Source organism: Humulus lupulus, chromosome 6, assembly GCF_963169125.1.
Source record: "Humulus lupulus chromosome 6, drHumLupu1.1, whole genome shotgun sequence".
In the NCBI taxonomy this organism is placed as follows: Eukaryota; Viridiplantae; Streptophyta; class Magnoliopsida; order Rosales; family Cannabaceae; genus Humulus; species Humulus lupulus.
In genome coordinates this window covers 3,096,281-3,120,837 of record NC_084798.1, presented here as the reverse complement: position 1 = coordinate 3,120,837, position 24,557 = coordinate 3,096,281, and the positions used below count along the sequence as shown (strand labels likewise).

The window sequence follows — 24,557 nt, the reverse complement described above, 5'->3', positions numbered from 1 at the left end:
ATGTAGTTTTTCAGAAAACTACATGTAGTTTGTCAGAAAACGACATAAATCCTAAAAAACGACAGCACTTCGGAAAATGACAAAAAACCAAAAACGACACTAAATCAGAAAAACGACGACATGTCGTTTTGAGGTTGTCTTCAACCTCCAGTGGGTCTGTTCGACCCGTTTCGAACCCAAATTCTGACCCAGTTGGATTTTAGCCACCAGAGCTCCGATTTTGATGTCGTTTGAGGGGTTTTTCTCCATTTTTCATGCTATTTCTATTTCCAGTACCCATTCAAACTTATAAACATCTGAAACCCGTAGATCTAATAGCCATTTTCGGCCATTAACAAGCTTTGAAAAAGCTTGGAGTTTTTGGTGTTTTCAACGTAAACGAAACGGAAAATACAATCTAAAATATTGATAAACTCAATACTCATCCTTCAATATGATTTTATCTACCAATAATATATAATTTCGATTTTTTTTTTATGAAAATCATATTTGAAAAAAAAATTATTCTAATAAGCCCTAAAATCAAATGACCTGGCTCTTATACCAGTTGTTATAATTAATACACAATGAGCACTAAATAAACAATAATCAATATCAAATCATGCTCATGAATTTCCATGATCAAACATTTTATTTAGGGCATTAATATAATAATATACGTACCTCCAATTATCGTCTTGATCTCTAATAATCATGTTGATTACACTTCTTTAATCTACACATATAGAGAAAAGGAGAGCTTGGGAATAATGAACACTACTCTATCATTCTCTCTACACCATAGCCACACTCATTCCACCTTAATCATCAATCAAGAGCACAACCCTTTATATAAGAAATTATGGGCCAATTGGGCTTACATGCCCAATGTGAGAGAATTAGTTGTCTTGGCCCAATGGGCTGACCAAAGACGTTTTAGAGCGTGTCCATGGGCCCCGAGCATGTTAGTACGTTATGTCCATCACATTATGGCTCGATGGTAATACCATGTATTGCCGATTATATAGTTATCATTACATGCTAATACCGACACCGTGTGAGCAACACTTAATTATGTTAGTCCATATAAAATATTCTAACATATTATTTTATGAAGAATTATTTTTTTTTAAAATCACATATAATAACATTACATAAAAAAATAAAAAAAAAATTTACCAAACACCCTTTATATGTTTATTTAATTATTTACAAACAAAAAAAAAATTGCTCTTTCTTTCTTTGTTAGTGGGCATTTTCAATCCTCCATCATTTCATCTCTCTAGATTTGATTGAAGTTGGAAATAGCCGAATGTTGAAAGCTTTCCAACAACCTCACCTATCACTAGTTTGATTAAGATCTTAATTAATTATTTTTATTGGTAATACCAATATATGATTTACCACCAAATCTTATTTAAAATAAGTATTAATTGTATATAACACATGTTTTGTCAAAAAGAATATGTATATAACACGTGTTTTGTCAAAAAGAATATGTAACATATTATAGTCTCCTATATATGCAATGCACCAAACTAATTTCAACTCGGATTCAATGTCACATTTGATCATAGTCTGCAACTTTTGACTTTGGATCTATATATGGATTAAAGTAATACATACTTATAATAATTACAAATATATACTTTTGACTTTGGATCTATATATGTATTAAAGGAATATATACTTATAAAGGAATATATACTTATAATAATTACAAATATATACTTTTGACTTTGGATCTATATATGTATTACAGAAATGTTTATATTTATGAATTTTGGAAATAGGGAAAAATGTGGAAGCTGAAGATAGCGGAGAGAGGAAAGGATCCAAACATTTACAGAACAAATGAGTTTGTGGGAAGACAAATATGGGAGTTCGACGCCAAGGCCGGCACTGCTGAAGAGCGAGCAGAGGTTGAAGCCGCTCGCTCTAGCTTCTTCAACCATCATTTACAGGTCAAGACTTCTACCGATTCGCTTTGGCGGATGCAGGTACTTTTGTATACATGAACAAATGGGCTTAAACCTACCCCTCTAAAAAATATTTATTGTAGTCTTATTTTTTGAAAAATAGTATTAGTTGTGGCGAAAATTAATATAAGTAAACTAAAAGATAGTTAGGTGAAATTTTTTAAACTAATTACTGATTTTGACCACAAATTTTTCTTATATTAATTATTATTTTCACTATAATTCTTTATTATTATTATTTCAACCTCCTCCTCTTGATAATTTATAGTACTTTTTCATTTCTATATGATTTATCGTGATATGTAAGCACCACTCTTGGATTGACTTTTATACAGTAATTTCATGATATTTTAATTTTATTTCTTTCTTTCTTATATACTTTTCATATGGAACTAGAACTTTGTTCAAATAGTCATCTAGTAAATTAAATAATTATGGTTATGTTCTGTATATTATATGTTTAGCTAAATACTCTAGATTTATCCTTTTAAAATTTCAATAATAATCTTCTAGTTTACGAACCAAAATTAAATCTTCTTACTTTTTAAACTAAAAGTAAAAAATAGTAAAAAAAAAATGAAATGTTGGACAAATAAATTTAATTTAAATTTCAATAAGAAAAAATTAAAATTTTATATTGTAAAATTTCCAATTGAAATGTTTTTTGGCCAAGGTCTAGTATGTCAATGATCAACTTTATAAATAAAGGTTATCCTTGGTCAAATTAGAGTGCTTGGAATTGAGATAGAGTTAAATTTATGGACTAATATTAACTAGTTAGGTCAATATTGTAGTGAAAGTTAGACTCTGAGTCAAAGGAGAGTGAGAAAAAAAGAGGACTGAGAAAATGATGAGAAATAAAATTACAACTTATATTATCTATATTCTATGGACTAACTTTAGGTCAATATTAACTAGTTAGGTCAATATTACAACTTACAAATGAGAGAGAATATTCTATGAAAACTAGATATTATATGTAAAGGAAATTACTAAAAAAACCTTATATATTAAACTATACATACCTAGAAATTCTTGCATATTATCCAAAGAATAAAAAAAGGTTATATATCTCTGTGTGTGAGCTTCTCTACTAAAGGTCATACAATGACCATTTTGAGTCATTCTTCTCTAACATTTAGCCATCACTTCATAAAACTACTTATCAATTTATTATATTATTTTATAATCTAATCTAATTTATTATTTTTTCTATTTCTTAATGAAATCATCATATGATAAGTATATAAATTAGTTTTGTTTTATTAATTTTTTTTGTAGTTTTTGAGAGAAAAAGGTTTCAAACAAACAATTCCTTTGGTTCATATTGATGATGGTGAAGTGATCACTCTTGAGAAGACAACATGTGCACTAAGAAGGACTGCCCACTTCTTGTCGGCCTTACAAGCTAGTGATGGACATTGGCCTGCTGAAAATAGTGGCCCTATGTACTTCTTACCCCCATTTGTTAGTATTTTAATATATTATGTCTTTTTTTCTTATTCAATATAGGATAGTTCTTCGGTGTACCAAAAAAGAAGCGCATCGGTGAACTTCTTTTTAGTTTTTGGTTTGAAAAGTATTTTTGGTGCAAGTTTTTGTATGTCTGTGTCTATTGTAGTTATTTAGAGCATCCTGCAAATTTTTGAAAATTTTTAAATAATTTACAGTGTAGAAAACAAAGTTCAAATAGTTTGTTGCACACGTAACTGATTTTTTTATGCACGTGGAAGGTAACATGTTTGAACCTTATTTAGGGCACTGTAAATTATTCGGAATTTTCTAAAAAATTATAAGATGCTCTAAATAACTACAATGTACGCAGTCATAAAAAAATTGCTGAAAATACTTCCCGAGCTAAAAACACCAAGAGGGTGCCGGTGTACCCATTTTTCGGGTACACACCGGAGAATCCTCCTTTAATATATACAATTTGTAGATTTTATCTTTAAAAGCATTAGCATAACATTTTGTTTATTTTGTTGTAGGTCATGTGTCTATACATTACAGGTCAGCTTAGTACCATTTTCACTGGTGAACATCGTAAGGAAATTTTTCGTTACATACATTATCATCAGGTATATATGCTTATTCAACTAAAATTTGGTTATGGTGTTCATCTTTGTCAAATTTTGTTAGACATTTTAGCCTTTAATATATAATAACATAAACATTTCACAAAGACAGTTTATTATTGCAAAACAATAATATATAGGGAATTTCTCACATAAGGGCTTCATTTTAAGCTTATTGGTGGGGCTCTTCAGTGTTCTCGATCTGTGAACAGTTTTCGGCGTAATTTTTTTTTATAACCATGTATATTGTAGTTATTTAGAGCATCTGCAAATTTTCAGAACATTCCAAATAGTTTACAGTACCGAAAACTAGGTTATAATATATTGTTTTCCACGCCATAAAAAAAAATTAGTCACGCTTACAACAACAAGTTTAAACCTAGTTTTCGGTACTGTAAACTATTCGGAAATTTCTGAAAATCGCGTCGATGCTCTAAATAACTACAATATACACAGTCATAAAAAAATCATGACGAAAATTATTCAAATGTCGAGAACGCTGAGAATCCCACTAGTAGAGCTTAAAGTGAAGCCCTATACAAAAATTGTCCTATATATATACATTCATTTTTTATTTATAATAACTTCATTCAACACGATCAGTTTGTTGTGGCATTTAGAATGAAGATGGTGGGTGGGGGCTGCATGTAGAGGGCCCTAGCACAATGTTTGGTACAGCTTTTAACTACATTTGTTTGCGTTTACTTGGAGAAGAATTGCCTAAAGATGGTCAAGATAATGCTTGTGCAAGAGCAAGAAAATGGATTCTTGACCATGGTAGTGCAACAAACATACTCTCTTGGGGAAAGACTTGGCTTTCGGTATGAAACGAGATAATTTCAATGCTAAAATATAATATTAGTAAATAGTTATTGTTCTTGATTAACTGATTAACTGATTAATTACTATTATTTTATTTTATTTTATTTTTCGTAGATGCTTGGAGTCTTTGATTGGAGTGGTTGCAATCCAATGCCTCCTGAATTTTGGATTCTTCCTTCTTGTTCAGCTATACATCCATGTTGGTTATATTTATATCTTTAATTAAACATAAATACTTATAATTTGTTTGATGATTTTCTTAATTAATCGGTGTACTTTTTGTCTTTCTAAACATTATTGTAGCTAAGATATGGTGCTATTGTCGATTGGTTTATATGCCTATGTCATATTTGTATGGAAAAAGATTTGTTGGTCCCATCACACCACTTATTCTACAATTGAGGGAGGAACTTTATGCTCAACCATATAATGAAATCAATTGGAGGAATGCACGTCATCAATGTGCTAAGGTATGAAACACATACACACAAAAAAATATGTATGTATGTAGCCATCCACAGGCAAATATTAACATATATTATATCATATATATTAGGGGCGGGCAACATCCAAACCAATCCAATTACACCGAACTAATCAAATCCAATTACAATTGGATTGGATTGGATTTGAATAATTAGATTGGATCGGATGACAGATGACACACTGTCAAAATCCAATTACAAACCGATCAAATCCAATTATATATAATATATATTAAAAAATATTTAATTATTTATATTTCTTTTAATACATTGTTATTGGCTAACTATTAGTCTTCCCTTATACACTTCAAGACCTAATTAGAAGAGAAAATACTAAAAAAACGCATATATTCTCATCATTCTCTCAAATTTTTACAAAACTACTTTAAACTTGTAAGATTGATAAATTTATGTAGTTTGAATCTAAATGGATGGTGTTGTTTAGTTTTTAAGTGATCTTTTGTATGCTTTTAAGTTGATATTGAAAATCAAGTTCCAACTCAGTTTTGGAAAAAAAAAATGAGGTTCCAATTCGAAATCCAATTAAAAAACCGAACTAATCCAATTACTAATTTGATTGGATTGGATGATTTTCAAAATCTAACATTTAATTAAATTGGATTAGATTAGTACAAAAATGTTGTATTGAATCGAATGTCCACCCTAATATATATATATATATATTTATATTGATATTTTTATAAGTAAATATTGTACGTACATGATGACTTTATTATATAATATTGTAGGAGGATCTTTATTGTGAACGTCATTGGGTACAAAATTTTGCATGGGATAGTCTGTACCTATTTGTCGAGCCTCTTCTGAGTCGTTGGCCTTTGAAAAAATTTATAAGAGAAAAAGCTCTTCAAGTAACCATGAAGCATATTCATTACGAAGATGAGAATAGTCGATACATTACTATTGGATGTGTAGAAAAGGTGATCAAAATATTGTTTACATAATTTCTCACCATATATATATACAAAGTTATCCAATTCAATCACACACTTTTCGAACAAAACTTTTAAGGTATTATCTTAATTATTATTTTTATATATATATATATATAGTTGCTCACATTCTTTTTTTAAGACAGGCGTTATGTATGCTTGCATGTTGGGTTGAAGATCCAAATGGTGACTATTTCAAAAGGCATCTTGCTAGGGTTCCAGACTTCATATGGATTGCTGAAGATGGATTGAAGATACAAGTTAGTACTACTTGCAACACTTAGACTAAATTGAACATAACTAACTCTTCTTCTTAACATGTAGTGTACACACATACATATTTTATTTATACATATATATAGGTAGCGACTACAGGGCATCTACTTTTTTGACAACATCGGTGCAGCCAGTTCGTGTTTTCTACACCTCGATAATTTGTTTTCTAGTTTTTTTATATAACAGTATACATTGTAATCTTTTAAGACAACCTGCAAAATTTTAAGAAGTATCAAAATCAAGGTTCAAACAGTTAATTTTTACACGCTCGCGTATACAAAAAATAAGCACTCGTGCAACAAGCTGGTTGAATCTTATTTTCGATACCATAATTTATTCTGAATTTCTTGAAAATTTGTAGGATGTTCTTGATAGCTACAAGCTGTAGTCGCTCCCTTCATATTTGTATTTTAACAAATATGCACCGTCATATAAAAAAAAACTTGACATTACATCTATCAAAGTGTTGAAAATAGAAAGTGGATGCGTTGTAGTCGCTCTCTTCATGTTTGTATTTTTAACAATGGATTTGTATTATTAAGTGACATTTTCAAATACATTTTTACACCTTTAATTTTTGTAGAGTTTTGGTAGCCAATCGTGGGATGCTACTTTTGCAATTCAAGCTTTTCTTGCAAGTAACCTTGTTGATGAAATTGGACCAACTTTGGCTAAAGGTCATGACTTCATTAAGAAATCTCAGGTTAGTGCTAATTCAAAAGTTTAATTAGTGAAACAATAATTACAATCCTAGAAGATCGATGGAGCTCTAATTGGAGACCTAATTATTTTATTATGCATTATACATAGTAATAATAATATGATTATTAATAATTATAAAGGTCAAAGACAATCCTTCAGGCGACTTCAAAAGTATGTATCGCCACATTTCTAAAGGATCATGGACATTTTCTGATCAAGATCATGGATGGCAAGTTTCTGATTGTACCGCAGAAGGTTTAAAGGTTATAATTAGTTTAATTATTATTTAACTAAAAATTGTACCTCTCTTAATTTTTTTCTTTTTTTTTTCTTAATTTTCACACATCAATCTGTTGAACTCATTGTTTTTTTTCTTAAATTATACATTACAGTGTTGCTTATTGTTGTCGATGATGCCACCGGAGATTGTTGGAGAAAATATGGAAGCTGAGAAATTATATGATACTGTTAATGTAATACTTTCTTTGCAGGTGAGAAAAACACACAAACATATATATATACTAGATACAAATAACGTGTAATATGCACGTTTGTTTAGTTTTATTTAAAAAAATTATTAATTATTTTTATTAAATTTATATTAATGTCATATACATTTCAATTAAATATTATATTTTAATTAAATAATTTATTTATTTTTGTTTAAGTTTGTATTTGTTCTAGTTTTTGTATTTGGGAAGGACAACAAGAGATCATATATTATATGTTTAATGTAATATTAAATATTATGCATGGAATTTAAATTTAAGTTTCTTACTAGTTTTTTTTTTAAAAAATAATTTGTTGCTAATTCACAGTAGATTATATTATATATTTAATATGATATTATTCTAATAAGTTAGTTTAAGTTTAATTAAATTATATTTAAGTTATAAAACATATCATATTATTATTTTTAAATAATTATTATTGTAAAATATCTCAAAAATATCATATTTTATTTTGTTTAATTATTTATTATTTTTAAATAATTATTATTGTACAATATCTCAAAAATATCTTTTTTTAATTTTTTAATTATTTATTTTATTTTATTTAAGTTTAAGTGTTTACAAACTACCGTTAAATATAAGAATACTATGTTAAATATAAGAATATTCCGTTAAAGTTAACCATAAAAAAATAAAAAACCGTTAAAACCAAGAATTTACGTTATCTACACAGTTATTATATAGAAAAGATATGATTTTGTATTTATCTTTTGTTAAACTTGCATTTTAATGATTAGCCAATTCAAGACAGCATACCAAATGGCCTTGATATAAGTATATATATATATATATACTAGATACAAGCAACGTGTAATATGCACGTTTGCTTAGTTCTATTTATATAATTTATTAATTATTTTTATCAAATTTATATTAATGTCGTATAAATTTGAAATAAATGTATTATTTTAATTAAATAATTTATTTATTTTTATTTAAGTTTATGTTTGTTCTAGTTTATTCTAGTTTTTGTTTAAGTATATGGAAGTGACAACAATAGATTATATATTATATATTTAATGTAATTATTAAATATTATACTTAAACTTTAAATTTAAGTTTCTTGCTAGTTTTTTTTTAAAAAACAATTTGTTGTTAATTCATAGTAGATTATATTATATGTTTAATATAATATTATTATAATAAGTGAATTTAAGTTTAATTAAATATTATTGATATTATAAAACATATGATTTTATTGTTTTTAAATAATTATCATTATAAAATATCTCAAAAATATCATATTTTAATTTGTTTAATTATTTATTATTTTTAAATATTTATCATGGTAAAATATCTCAAAAATATCTTACTTTAATTTTTTTAATTATGTATTTATTTTATTTAAGTTTAAGTGTTTACAAACGAATATTCTGTTAAATATAAAAATATTCCGTTAAAGTTAACCTTTAAAAAATAAAACCGTTAAAACCAAAAATTTCCGTTATCTACACACTTATTATATATAGAGATATTTATATGAAGACAAATAAATAGATCTATTGATTGAAAGGAAACAATACATTGAGAAATTTGTGAAAATGACCTTTTTTTTTAGGTAATTTTACATTCTGGCTTACTTTTGATAATTTTTTGCAAAATGGGCTCTGTCTAAATTTTTCGATCAGCAGTCTAAAATTTTTAACCAATTGTTTGAATTTTTCGACCACCTATCTAAATTTTTGACTCTCTATCTAAATTATGAGAGATTATTTTGCAACGAATTATTAAAAATAGACTAGAGTACAAAATAACTTTAAAAAATAGATCATCGTATATAAATACAAGATAAAATAAGACATAAATACTAAATAAAACTTAGTTATAATTAACTAATATATTTAATAGGTTATAGCTAGGTCAGATAATATAATTTTTTATCATGTAAATCAATACCCAGAAAAATATCATAACTTGCCCAAATCCTTAATCTCAAATTCATTGGCAAGCATTCTCTTAAGATTTCTAATTTCATCAATCATCTAAACTTTGTTTCACTGTTATAAACACCCATTTACATTATTCTTTTTTAAAGGTCTCATTTCTTTAAATACAACCCCTTTTTAAAAGTAATTTCACATGAGGACAAGTTAGCAATAAATGCTTTAAAAGTAAGATGAGTGACAACTTTTAAATGTGAGACAACGTAGTTTGAATTAGGATACATTGTACAAGATTTGACATACATTGAATTAGAATTAAGTTTTTAACAAAGATTAGGGGATGTGGGATCACTTCTAATTTCTAAAAAAAATTGTGTCAATTTTGATAAGAGTGCTGTTATTTGACACTTTAAGATGTCCAATACTATATTAGTTGACACCCTGTGATTAGTTATAGCGATATATATTTATTAAATTCAAATAAGTGGGATCCGATATTAAATTGCATCAATAACGATATGTCATCTTCTTATGGTGTTGGGCACCCCCTTAGCAATTCTCTTATGATAATTAGAATTTGAAGGATAAATAACACTATAATTCATATTGGGAACAACATGAATGTTCCAATTGGTCATGAAAAATAGACTTTTGGAATCTTTATTAGTATGAATTCACTTGTTAATTAGAAGAACCTAACAACCACGAGAATAAGAAATATACTTTCGGATCCAATTATGAATTTAATTTTCACAATTAATTATTCTTACCTAAAGAAAATATAGAAACTTCTTTTTTTATATCACTATATTTATGTGTCAATTATAACCTTGTTGAATTTGACTTATTTTAGAGTAAAAACGGTGGTGAAGCAGCTTGGGAGCCCGCTAGATCACCAGCATGGTTGGAAGTAAGTAGTTCATATGAATATATATATTACAACATTGGTGTATCTTTTTTTTATTTTCGGTACCTGGATAGATATAATCTCAAAAAAATTTATATGACGGCGTACATTATAGCTATCTAGAACATCCTACAAATTTTTAAGAAATTCCGAATAAATTATGGTACTGAAAACAGGGTCTAAACTGTCTGATGCACGCGTGCCTGTTTTTTTGTGTACGCGTGTAAAATTTGACAGTTTGAACCCTATTTTCGGCTTCGTAAACTGTTCGAAATTTTTTGAAAATTTGCATGATATTCTAAATACCTACAATGTACACCATTATATAAAAAAAAAAAAATTGGATTATATACCTATCCAGGTGTCGAAAATAGAAAAAAAAAATGCACCAGTATTACAAAAAAATGGGATGCGTTGTAATCGCTCCCTATATATAGTTGCAATATTTTTTTTTTCTAAATTAAGAATAAATGTAATTTTTGTGTTTCGATTAATTCAAATTCAGATGTTAAATCCTCTGGAATTTCTTGAAGAAATTGTTATCGAGCATGAGTATGTGGAATGCACTTCTACTGCAATCCAAGCTTTAGTACTATTCAAGAAGCTATATCCAGGGCACAGGGAACAAGAAATTAAGATGTTCATAAAAGGAGCTGTTCAATATCTGGAAAACAAACAAAGACATGATGGTTCATGGTTAGCATCATCACTCATTCCAAACTGCATATATAAACAAAACATTTTGATAGTTGTTATTGATTTTTGTATATATGTATACAGTAAAATCTCTATATACGACTACTCCATATAAGAATAATATATATTTTATTATAAAAAAAATGGTCTCAATTTAGGCCAATTATAAATAAGAATATAATTAGTTATACGTTTTTTAAGTCATGCATTAAGAAAGTGTACCTTTATATAGTAATAATTATATATACAGTCAAATAAATATATGTATTATGTTATTTATTTGTGCTCAAAAGAGAAAATCAAAGATTTATTCCACATTTGATTACATGAATTACTTTTAAATATTTAATAGTTTATTAGGGAGTTTTTATTGTTATTGTTGTTAAAGTTTATACTTTTGAGTGTTTGAAAAAAAAATTGTACGGATGTCTCTATTTAGTTATAACCTCTCAATTAGAATACAATTAGTTTAGTCCCGAAGCTATTCTTATATAGAGGTTTTACTGTATATAGGTATGGCAATTGGGGAATTTGTTTCACATATGCTTCGTGGTTTGCGCTTGGAGGACTAGCCGCAGTTGGTAAAACTTACAACAACAGTCCAACTATGCGCAAGGGAGTTGAATTCCTACTCAAAAAACAAACAGTTGATGGCGGTTGGGGAGAGAGCTACCTTTCATGCCCTAAAAAGGTATCATTTCACGTGTTCTCTTGTGTTAATTTGTTTGTTCAATTGACTTTTAATTAAGTGATGTTGTTCAGACAACATCTCTCTCTATTTTTATTTATTATTTTTTTTATCGGAGATTGTAATTGGAAAGATGATACAATGCAAATAGCTGGAATAAAAGATTTCATCAAACTAAATTTATTGTCTAGCCTAAGAACATACTTTATCTATCTTTGAAGTTTAAAAAATAACCCACATAAGATAGGGATGCCCCAAATTGTTTTTGGCAATAAATTAAGCTATAAATTTAAAATGATTAAAATAGATATACCAAACATATGATTTTGAAAAATATTTTTATTTGCTTTTAATATAAAAAAATATTTAAAAAGTAATTTTAATAACATCCTAAATATTGTATAGGTATATTTATATAATTTTGTTTTATATGATAAATATAATTGTAACATGTACAAGTTTACGTACGTTAGATTTCAATAGATATGTATAACTATAGTTTTGGTAAATTAAATTATGCTTTTAATATAATTACAAGTGTATAGATTTTATTTTACTTGAATATTTTTATAATGTAATTAGTTAATATATATTTTGCACTCTAGCCTAGTTTTAATAATTCTTTACAAAATGACTTCTCATAATTGAGTCGACAGCTAGTCGAAAATATAGATAGGTGATCGAAAAATTCAAACAGTCAGTCGAAAAATTTAGACAATTGGTCGAATTTTAGACAAAAATTATTTTGCAAAAAATCATCAAAATTAGATAAGAGTGCAAAATCACTTAAAAAAAATAGGTCATTTTCATCAATTTCTCTAACTTATTAACATGAAGTATAAAACTTTTTTTACAATTCATTTTTATCTTCTCATATATAATTGTATTAATTTTGATTGTATTATAGGAATATGTAGCATTTCCGGAAAATAGATCAAACTTAGTACAAACTTCGTGCGCTATGATGGCATTGATTCATGCTGGACAAGCAAAAAGAGACCCAACACCTCTTCATCGAGCTGCGAAGCTCATTATCAATTCTCAGATGGAAAATAGTGATTTTCCAGAACAGGTATATATATATTAGTAATATTATTTTTAATGCAAAAATTAATGAGAAGAAAAATTACTAAGGAATATATAGTATTTTCTAAAAATTAAAGTAATCTTTTGAAATTGTTGTCTCCTAAAAGTGAAGTTGAATTTATTTTTGTCTAACAAATAAATAATTGATTTTATTTTATTATGACCCATGCCAGGACTTAGTTGGAGTTTTCAAGATGAATTGTGCACTACATTATCCATTATACAAAAACATATTTCCATTATGGGCGCTTGCAGAGTATCGCAATCGAGTTCTATTGCCATAAACAAAGAACAAGTAAAAGATCGAAGCACTTAATTAATAATTAATGTGTGGTTAAAACTAATAAAAAGAGTTGTGAGGTAATAAAGCTCCAGCTTGGTGTGTACGTAATTATGATTTATGCTTAAGTATAAGACATTATTATGAGTACAAATTAATAATAGACTTCATAATAATATCCATTATAAGAAGTCTTAAGCTTGATAATGTTCACTTTCTCTATTTGAATAATTTGAGGAAAATGTTAATTATATATGCCTATTATTATGAAATAAAGATTGCTCTCATATTATTGGTACACTTTTATTTATTGGTACAGATTATTGGTGGGTTAACATTTTGTTAATATTATAATATTTTAGATATATTATTACTTCTTATCAATAAAATTTGTAGGCATAAAATACTTTTACTTGCACTTATAATTGATAAGTAAAGTCTCACATTTTCTTGTATTAATTACAAAAATCACAATTAAATGTGACTTAATATGTTTTTAATCATAAATAAATTTTGTCGTTGTGTATAATAGGTAACTAAAACTACATTAGTAATATAACTTGTGAGAAAATGTTATTTTTTAGTTACAAGTAATTTTTTGTTATGACTAAAAATGACATTTAATTGCAAAAAAAATTGATGTTACAACAAAACATTGTAACTAAAGGATAACTTTTTTTGTAGTGTCTAGTGATCAAGATATCATCACCATAGACCAAAATATCAATACAAATGATGAATATTCTGTGGAACAAATATAGTTTAGTCTAACCTGGTGAGCATTCTTGGAAAGAAAAACAAAACAACTAATTAAGGATTGTTGGGATCTTTAAACCCCTAGTAATTGTATCATTGATGAGTGTTCTTCCTTGGATCATCATTAAGAAAATTGTTGTTAACATCCACTCGAAGAGGCCCCAAAAGAGAACTGCAGATTTAGAGCACCATTCATGTATGCACTATCACTCCATGGTACCATTATGCAACAAGCCATTGACAAAACTTAAATTTGGAAAGACAAAAATATATGGTAACATGTTACTAGTAATTGTCAGAGTAACCAGTTACCATTTTAATTAGCTTTAGATAGCATGGTAACTAGTTATCTAGAAATTAAACATACATGTCAGAGTAATTAGTTACAATTTTAATTAGTTTTAGATTGCATATAACCGGTTACCCAAATTTGCAGTAATATGGACAGTTACCCAAAAATCAAACATATATGTCAAAATAACAAGTAACCATTTTTTTAGTTTTATTTTCAGTTTGCATGGATGTAACTAGTTACTCGTATTTACAATGGATGTAAAGCATTATTTGAAATAAATATGTATGGAATTATTTGAAAATTATAATAAAAATATGGAAATTTAATCCAATATAATAAATTAACTTATAATATAGAAGTAGAAAAGTTAGAGAGATATCGTCTACAAAATAAAATAAATAATATTTATTAAAAAAAAACGCTTAAATTTAGAGGAAAATGTGCCTACTGAAAAGTTGTTATTAAAAAAGATCACAAAATATCTAAACCGGAAATATCACCAAATTTACAAGTGTATCTTTATTTTGTTATATTTATTAGAAACTTCCAAATCTTTTAATAAAATCAAGTAATTACTCCCAATTGCAACAAATAATTCATTAAAACAAACTAAAATTTAGAAGAATAGTTCCACATCATAAAATAAACACGAAAATGAAGTTGGCCAAAAAGGATGCACTAGTGTAGAACTTCGTACGAATAAACTCTTAAATGGAAGTTGGCCAATTCTTTCCATCTTCTTTTCCACCATATCGTATTCAAAAATTTGAAGTTGTTTGAACAACAAGAACACCACATTACCATTATTGGGATGAAAAGCAAGAACATACCAAATGTTGATCCACTCTTCCACCATAATGTCATGAACCAACCTCCACGAAAAATCCTCCTCCTCGCCTTCGTCTTTATTTTCATAATTTAGTTCCCAAATTTTCAAACCGAAAAGTCTAGGTTCCCGCCTTTGTTGTGAGAGTCGCAGACGAACAAGTCTAGGTTCCCGCCTTTGTTGTGAGAGTCGCAGACGACCCTGGACCAATCCAATCTGAACCAACCAATCCAAACAACATTTTTTCTCATGTTCGAGATCCCATGGAAAGGAAATTTCCCGACAAAACTTGTGATTTTCGTTGAAGAGATCGAATGAAATAATTCTATTGACAAATTCAGTTTTGTGATAACAGGCGAGCCAATGTAACTTTCCATTGTAAGCAATAGGAGCGTGACTGCTTAAACTAGTACGACAAAATGAGAACATACTTGGTTGATTAGTCGTCCAATTTCCAATCTCTGAAGAGAATGTTAGGGCACAATATTTTGCAATACCATTCTTATAAGCATGAATCCATGTTACAACAACTTTGTACCTAGTCATTTTATGATCGCACCGCGACACAATTATACCAGCATTTCCGAGATCTAAAAATGGCAATTTTGTAAATATTTGAGGGAGCTCGCACCATTTTCTCGTAAAGGGGTTGCATATTACCAAAGGTTGTAACGAAGTACGATGACACGAAATCAGTAACAAATCGTCACAAGTTGATAATATGCGAAGGTGTTGCCATGGTAAAAAATCAAGATAATGGTGATGACTTGTGGATATTGGTCTAGGTAATTTGGTGTGGAGAGTCTTTGATTGGTTGGAAAAATATTCGTAGAATTGTTGTGATGAGATGGTGTTCTTGGCTTTTGGTTTGACTATTATGAAAGTGAAAGGAGTATTGTGTATGGAATGATAATCATGAAGAAGCTTTGTACGACGATAGTGAGTTGAATTGAGTAGAGTGAACCAATACTTACAGACTGCGCTACATCTGATTACAGATCGAAGATCATCAACTCGAATGAATATGTCTACCAGTAGATCGCCATGGCTGAAAACTTCTTCTTGGTGAAACCTCTTCGACATATTCAACAATGATGGAGAAATATGTTGTGCGGCTGTATATATATATATAATTAGGGTTTGGGTGAGGATATTTCTAATAATATCTATATATTAATGTTAATGAATATTTTGTTATTAGTTTATTTTTAAGAAAAACAGTAGTTTTTTTTTTCGGAAACAGAACAATTTGAAACTTATATAATTTTATTTTCATACGGTGTAATCTAATATCATATCATGTGTAAATTAATTGACATAAATATCCTCGAATAATTATAATTATAAAGGTTAATTATTAACACATACCCTCTCAACATATTATGTATAAACATTAAAAGTTAGATTATTAATTTAAAAAATCATAACTCTAAAAATAAGTAATGAATGAACAAAATATAAATATGAATATAGATGTGGATGTGGAGATGCTAAAGATTTTAAATCTAATGAGATTTTTTTTTTTTTAAAAATTATTTTATTGTTTGAATCATATGTATGAAATTTTTTATTGTATTTCATTCTTAAAATTGTTTATGATAATAACAAGTCACTCAAGATTGACATCGTTAGAAAGACTAAATAAAAACATAAATGTGAAAGAAATGTTATTAAGCCATGAAAATGAGATGTAAAAGATAAAACATTGATCGTGATATTGTCAGTGATCATCGTGGGTATTTTACTATAGTGACAATGATTTAAGTTTTAATTTTGTTTAGGAAATAACAGTTTTAATAATATTTGTATTATTTAGTAATAATAATATAAAGGAGTGCGGAAAGAAAGTTTTATGAATAATATTGTACTTATTAAAAATTTAAGAGGGGTGAAAAAAAAATTAATTTTAAAAGGGATTTAATTAAAAAATGTGTGAGTGGAGAAAAAAAATGTGTGTCAATAGTCACAGCCTTCACATAATTTGTTTCTATTTTATTAGCTTATATTTGTGTCAGAAATTTGAAAAACGGGTAAAAAAAAAAAGAATAATTCGTGTTCTAGATTAAAAAAAAAAGGCTTTTTCAAGCCAAAATCTTTGTATTCTTTACACGTATATTGGTATGGTAAATTGACATGTCATAAAATTTACCAGCATGCAGTCCCATTAGAAAAATGCCAAAATTATAAAACTAACAAACAAAATGTTTACTCATTATTTGCAACCGCTAAGATTTCTCATTAATAAACAGTCCTTGAAGAAGTTCAAACTTCATTATTTGCAAGTGCATAGAGAACTTAAAAAGGTACTACTAGCCATAAAAAGGAAACGACAATGTCTTACAAGAAAACGACAACATAAAAAGGAAATTTAAAGCCTAGATGGTGTCAACTTAGGGTGGTGAACGACAATGTTGTTGTAGGCATCAAGAGTGAGAAAATCATCAAGTGTTGAGGCTGTGCATTGCCTAGTGAAGATCTTAGCAGCCTCTTTATACATTCCTTTCTTGAACTTCTCTTTCCCAACCTCTCTTTCAACCCTAGCCATCTCTTCCTCCACCACTCTCCCAAACAGCTCCTTGTTCACCCTCACACCAAGCCCATCTCCATTCAGCTCCACACCATACTTGAGCCATTGCCAATTCTGAACTCTGCTGATCTCGGCGGTTGCAGCATCTTCCATGAGGTTGTAAAGAGGCACCGAGCCAGACCCGGTTAGCCATGCTGCTAAGTATTGGATCCCAACTCTTGTGTTCAGCCTCAAACCTTCCATGGTTCTAACCCCTCTCGGCCTTTGCAAGAGGTCTTCTTCGGTTAGATTCGCAGCCTCTTCTCGCTTGGCGGTCTTGATTTGGTTGGGTGCATTGCCCATGGTGTTGTTGAAGACCTCCAAACAAGCTGGAATCAGTCCGGGGTGAGCTGCCCATGTCCCATCATGCCCTGCTCTCACTTCTCTTGACTTGTCTTTCTTCACTAGATCAAGTGCAGCCTCATTGGCTGCTTGATCATCCTTGATTGGAATTTGAGCTGCCTGTTTTTAGTTCAAAAACTTTAGTTTCAACATCCCATATGTATATATATATATATTATATATATGTATAGGGAATTTTTTTCTAGAAGAGTTTCACTTTAAGCTCTACCAGTAAGGTTCCCAGTGTTCTCGACCTTTGAAAAGTTTTCGACGCGATTTTTTTCTATGACCATGTATATTGTAGCTATTTAGAGCATCGGTGTGATTTTTAGAAAATTTTGAATAGTCACATGGGTCGGGTCGGGTTTGGTCGAGTTTCGGGTGGGATTGGTCAAAATATGGGCTTTGGGCTGAAAATAGGTATTGGTAAAAGAATTTTAAAAATACTATTTTTTTGACACTTTTTTATTTTTTTTTACTTTTCACATGTTTTTTTTAACTTTATTGTTAGTTTGGTAATGTTTATTTTTTACAAATTGAGCCTTAGTAATTTAAAAAAATATATTAATTTTTTCAAAAATTAATTTTTTTTTAATTATGTTCGGATCGGATTTCACCTGAATTCGACAGATTTTGAAAAACATCATGTTTTCAGGTTTTGCGGGTTTTTCGGGTCAAATGTTCACCTCTGCTAATTAATCTCTAACAAATGATCAAAACAACAAGAATTAATGAGGTTAGAATTATTTTTTGAAGTATCTATCCACTGGTCTTATTAACTATATCTTTTTATTATCTCTCTCTTTGTTCTCCTTTCAATATACCCTTGGAATGGATTTTCGATTTTAGCTAAGGTACAATTTTTGTTAGGATTTTATTTCTGTATTTTTTTTTTCAAGTTTTATAATTTATTGGCCATTATTGGCAAGGGTGAAGTGAAAGTGATAGTTTGTAACTGTGTATAATCTCGATTTTAATTTTACTTATTTCTTTCGGTCACTACAATGAAAAGGGAAATTTTAGTTTTTATGCTTAATGAGGTATCCTAAATAAAAAAAAATACTAAATCTTCTAATCATTTCAAAAAAATGTAAAATATTTTGATAATACCCAAAATACCCCTCCCATATTTGTTCCCATCCACCTCCTCTTCTCTCTTCCCTTTCTCTCTCTTAACCCATTCATCTCCACTCTCTCTCTAGAAAAAAAATCCATGGACAATGTAAAATATAAGAGAACTCAATGTAATAGCAAGTATTTCTTACTAGGACACTAAAATATTGTATTTCGAACAGATCGGGGCATGATTTTTGGGTTTTTTTTGCGATTTTTTTTCAGATCTGAAACTTTGAAATCTGCAGAAAATCGCCGTGGTTCGATGGTGCTTGATGTCAGCTCGATGGGACCTTCAAAATCAAGATTTTCATGAAAAAATCGATGTTGCTCGATGGTGGTTCGATAGATGTTCAATGGTGGTTCGAAGGTATTCGATGCGATTCTTGCAAGATACATAATTTTTCACTCGGGTGTCCGTTTGGGGTGATTTTTTTTTTATTTTGGGTATTTTTTCAAGATCTACACGTTTGAGATGTGTATATACACATTTGAGAAATGTAAATCTTGAAAAAAAATGACAAATGCAAAACATACCTCATGTTCTGGGGAAAAGGGGCCCCTTAGTGGACACGTAACATGAGTCCGAATGTCCATTCCTTATATTGCTATGACTTCCCTGGGCAAGCAAGTGATCGGTTAACACCTGAGCAATCAGGGTAATTTCAAGATATGTTTTGGTTTGGAAAATTTTTTTGGCGCAAATTTTTGTATAACTGTGTATATTGTAGTTATTTATAGAGAATCCTACAAAATTTTTAGAAATTCCGAATAATTTACAGTGTAGAAAACAAAGTTCAAATAGTTTGTTGCACGTGCGACTGCTTTTTTTATGCACGTGGAAGGTAACATATTTGAACTTTATTTTCGGAACTATAAATCATTCGAAATTTTATGAAAATTCACAGGACGCTTCAAATAGCTACAATGTACGCAATCATAACAAAAATCGCTAAAAATACTTCTCAAGCTAAAAACATCAAGAGGGTGCACCAGTGTGCCCATTTTTCGAGTACACCGGAGAATCCTCCTTTAATATATACAATTTCTAGTTTTTATCTTTAAAAACATTAACATAACATTTTGTTTATTTTGTTGTAGGTCATGTGTCTATACATTACAGGTCACCTTAATACCATTTTCACTAGTGAACATCGTAAGGAAATTTTTCGTTACATACATTATCATCAGGTATAGATGCTTATTCAACTAAAATTTGGTTATGGTGTTCATCTTTGTCAAATTTTGTTAGACATTTTAGCCTTTAATATATAATAACATAAACATTTCACAAAGACAGTTTATTATTGCAAAACAATAATATATATAGGGAATTTCTCATATAGGGCTTCACTTTTAAACTCTACCGGTGGGGCTCTTCAGTGTTCTCGACCCGTGAATTGCTTTCAGTGTGATTTTTTTTATGACCATGTATATTGAAGTTGTTTAGACATTTCTGCAAATTGTCAGAAAATTCTGAATAGTTTACAATACCAAAAATTAGATTCAAACATGTTGTTTTCCACGCGCATAAAAAAAATTAGCCACATTTGCAACAACATGTTTAAACCTAGTTTTCGGTACAATAAACTATTCAGAATTTTCATAAAATCGGGCCGATGATCTAAATAACTACAATATACACGGTTATAAAAAAAACTCGCGCCGAAATTTATTCAAAAGTCGATAACACTGAGAGTCCCACCAATAAGGCTTAAAGTGAAGCACCTATATACAAGAATTGTCCTATATATATACATTCATTTTATATTTAAAATAACTTCATATTGAACACACGATCATTTTGTTGTGACATTTAGAATGAAGATGGTGGGTGGGGACTGCATGTAGAGGGCCCTAGCTCAATGTTTGGGACAGCATTTAACTACATTTGTTTGCGTTTACTTGGAGAAGAATTGCCTAAAGATGGTCAAGATAATGCTTGTGCAAGAGCAAGAAAATGGATTCTTGACCATGGTAGTGTAACAAACATACTCTCTTGGGGAAAGACTTGGCTTTCGGTATGAAATGAGATAATTTCAATGTTAAAATATAATAGACAGTATATAGTTATAGGAGAATTCTCCTATAGGGCTTCACTTTAAGCCCTACCGGTAGGGCTTTCAGTATTATCAACCTGTGAACAGTTTTCAGCACGATTTTTTTTATGACCGTGTATATTGTAGCTATTTAGAGCATCCTGCAAATTTTCAGAAAATTCCGAATAGTTTACAGTACCGAAAACTAGGTTCAAACATGTTGTTGCACGCGTGACTAATTTTTTTTATGCGTGTGGAAAACAACATGTTTGAACCTAGTTTTCGATACTGTAAATTATTCGAAATTTTTTAAAAATTTGCAGGATGCTCTAAATAGCTGCAATATACACGGTCATAAAAAAAATCACGCTGAAAACTGTTCACGGGTCGAGAAATACTGAGAGCCCTACCAGTAGGGCTTAAAGTGAAGACCCTATAGAAGAATTGTCCGTTAGTTATATTGTTCTTGATTAACTAATTAATTATTATTTTATTTTTCGTAGATGCTTGGAGTCTTTGATTGGAGTGGTTGCAATCCAATGCCTCCTGAATTTTGGATTCTTCCTTCTTTTTCAGCTATACATCCATGTTGGTTATATTTATATCTTTAATTAAACATAAATACTTATAATTTGTTTGATGATTTTCTTAAGTAATCGGTGTACTTTTTGTCTTTCTAAACATTATTGTAGCTAGATATGGTGCTATTCTCGATTGGTTTATATGCCTATGTCATATTTGTATGGAAAAAGATTTGTTGGTCCCATCACACCACTTATTCTACAATTGAGGGAGGAACTTTATGCTCAACCTTATAATGAAATCAATTGGAGGAATGCACGTCATCAATGTGCTAAGGTATGTAACACATACACACAAAAAAAAAAATTATGTATGTATGTAGCCATAGGCAAATATTAACATATAATCATTAAAAATGAACTCATATATATTACGGGTGGGCAACATCCAAACCAATATAATTACACTGAACCAATCAAATCCAATTACAATAGGATTGGATTGGATTTTGGATTGAATCGGATGGAAAATGACACAATGTCAAAATCCAATTACAAACGGGATCAAATACAATTATATATAATATATATTAAAAAGTATTTCATTATTTATATATTTTTTAATAAATTGTTATTGGCTAACTATCAGTCTTCCCCTATACACTTCAAGACCTAATTAAAGGAGAAAACACTAAATAAACGCATACATTCTCTCAAATTTTTACAATACTACTTTAAGTTTGTAAGGTGGATAACTTTATTTAGTTTGAATTTAAATTGATGGTGTTGTTTAGTTTTTAAGTGATCTTTTGTATGCTTTTAAGTTGATATTGAAAATCAAGTTCCAACTCGGTTTCGGAAAAAAAATGAGGTTCCAACTCGAAATCCAAGTAAAAAACCGAATCATTACTAATTTGATTGGATTGGGTTGGATTGGATTATTTTTAAAATCCAATCTAATTAATTAGATTGGATTAGATTAGTACAAAAATGCTGGATTTGATCGAATGCCCACCCTAATATATATATTGGGAGCGACTACAACGCATCTCCTTATTTTACAATACCGGTGCATCCTTTTTTCTATTTCGGCACTTGAATAGTTATAATCTCAATTTTTTCTATATGATGGTGTACATTATAGCTATCTAGAACATCCTGCAAATTTTCAAGAAATTCTGAATAAATTATAGTACCGAAACATGATCTAAACTGTCTGTTGCACGCATGTCTGTTTTTTTATGTACGCGTGTAAAATTTGACAGTTTGAACTCTGTTTTCAGCTTCATAAACTATTCAGAATTTCTTGAAAATTTGTTGGATATTCTAAATACTTACAATGTACACCGCCATATAAAAAAAAATTGGGATTATATCTATCCAGTGCCGAAATAGAAAAATGATGCACCGGTGTTGTAAAGAAAATAGATGCGTTGTATTCGTCCCTTATGTATATTTATATCGATATCTTTATAAGTAAATATTGTACGTACATGATGACTTTATCATATAATTTTGTAGGAGGATCTTTATTGTGAACGTCATTGGGTACAAAATTTTGCATGGGATAGTCTGTACCTATTTGTCGAGCCTCTTTTGAGTCGTTGGCCTTTGAAAAAATTTATAAGAGAAAAAGCTCTTCAAGTAACCATGAAGCATATTCATTACGAAGATGAGAATAGTCGATACATTACTATTGGATGTGTAGAAAAGGTGATCAAAATATTGTTTACATAATTTCTCACCATATATATATACAAAGTTATCCAATTCAATCACACACTTTTCGAACAAAACTTTTAAGGTATTATCTTAATTATTATTTATATATATATATATATAGTTGCTCACATTCTTTTTTTAAGACAGGCGTTATGTATGCTTGCATGTTGGGTTGAAGATCCAAATGGTGACTATTTCAAAAGGCATCTTGCTAGGGTTCCAGACTTCATATGGATTGCTGAAGATGGATTGAAGATACAAGTTAGTACTACTTGCAACACTTAGACTAAATTGAACATAACTAACTCTTCTTCTTAACATGTAGTGTACACACATACATATTTTATTTATACATATATATAGGTAGCGACTACAGGGCATCTACTTTTTTGACAACATCGGTGCAGCCAGTTCGTGTTTTCTACACCTCGATAATTTGTTTTCTAGTTTTTTTATATAACAGTATACATTGTAATCTTTTAAGACAACCTGCAAAATTTTAAGAAGTATCAAAATCAAGGTTCAAACAGTTAATTTTTACACGCTCGCGTATACAAAAAATAAGCACTCGTGCAACAAGCTGGTTGAATCTTATTTTCGATACCATAATTTATTCTGAATTTCTTGAAAATTTGTAGGATGTTCTTGATAGCTACAAGCTGTAGTCGCTCCCTTCATATTTGTATTTTAACAAATATGCACCGTCATATAAAAAAAACCTTGACATTACATCTATCAAAGTGTTGAAAATAGAAAGTGGATGCGTTGTAGTCGCTCTCTTCATGTTTGTATTTTTAACAATGGATTTGTATTATTAAGTGACATTTTCAAATACATTTTTACACCTTTAATTTTTGTAGAGTTTTGGTAGCCAATCGTGGGATGCTACTTTTGCAATTCAAGCTTTTCTTGCAAGTAACCTTGTTGATGAAATTGGACCAACTTTGGCTAAAGGTCATGACTTCATTAAGAAATCTCAGGTTAGTGCTAATTCAAAAGTTTAATTAGTGAAACAATAATTACAATCCTAGAAGATCGATGGAGCTCTAATTGG

General features: G+C 29.3%; 3 protein-coding genes across 3 annotated transcripts; 2 read left to right on the top strand and 1 right to left on the bottom strand.

The window, feature by feature from the left end:
- The first annotated feature begins 1,778 nt into the window (after positions 1–1,778).
- LOC133781428 (beta-amyrin synthase-like) lies at positions 1,779–13,547 on the top strand. Its single transcript, XM_062220400.1, has 16 exons — positions 1,779–1,979; positions 3,240–3,425; positions 3,947–4,036; positions 4,654–4,854; positions 4,970–5,054; positions 5,159–5,325; positions 6,090–6,281; positions 6,440–6,553; positions 7,153–7,272; positions 7,412–7,534; positions 7,664–7,762; positions 10,520–10,576; positions 11,079–11,269; positions 11,783–11,960; positions 12,865–13,029; positions 13,217–13,547. Exons 1-16 carry the CDS (start codon positions 1,779–1,781, stop codon positions 13,325–13,327), a joined length of 2,280 nt encoding a protein of 759 aa, XP_062076384.1. The 3' UTR covers positions 13,328–13,547.
- Positions 13,548–17,568: 4,021 nt separating this feature from the next.
- Positions 17,569–19,818, bottom strand: LOC133783643 (malate synthase, glyoxysomal-like). Its single transcript, XM_062223290.1, has 2 exons — positions 19,759–19,818; positions 17,569–18,228 (listed from the first exon to the last, which is right to left on the bottom strand). The coding sequence occupies exons 1-2, from the start codon at positions 19,816–19,818 to the stop codon at positions 17,569–17,571; spliced, it is 720 nt and encodes a 239-aa protein (XP_062079274.1).
- A 330-nt stretch (positions 19,819–20,148) lies between these two features.
- On the top strand, positions 20,149–24,507 carry LOC133783642 (beta-amyrin synthase-like). Its single transcript, XM_062223289.1, has 7 exons — positions 20,149–20,208; positions 20,323–20,412; positions 21,042–21,242; positions 21,957–22,118; positions 23,303–23,494; positions 23,651–23,764; positions 24,364–24,507. The coding sequence occupies exons 1-7, from the start codon at positions 20,149–20,151 to the stop codon at positions 24,505–24,507; spliced, it is 963 nt and encodes a 320-aa protein (XP_062079273.1).
- Positions 24,508–24,557: the final 50 nt, after the last annotated feature.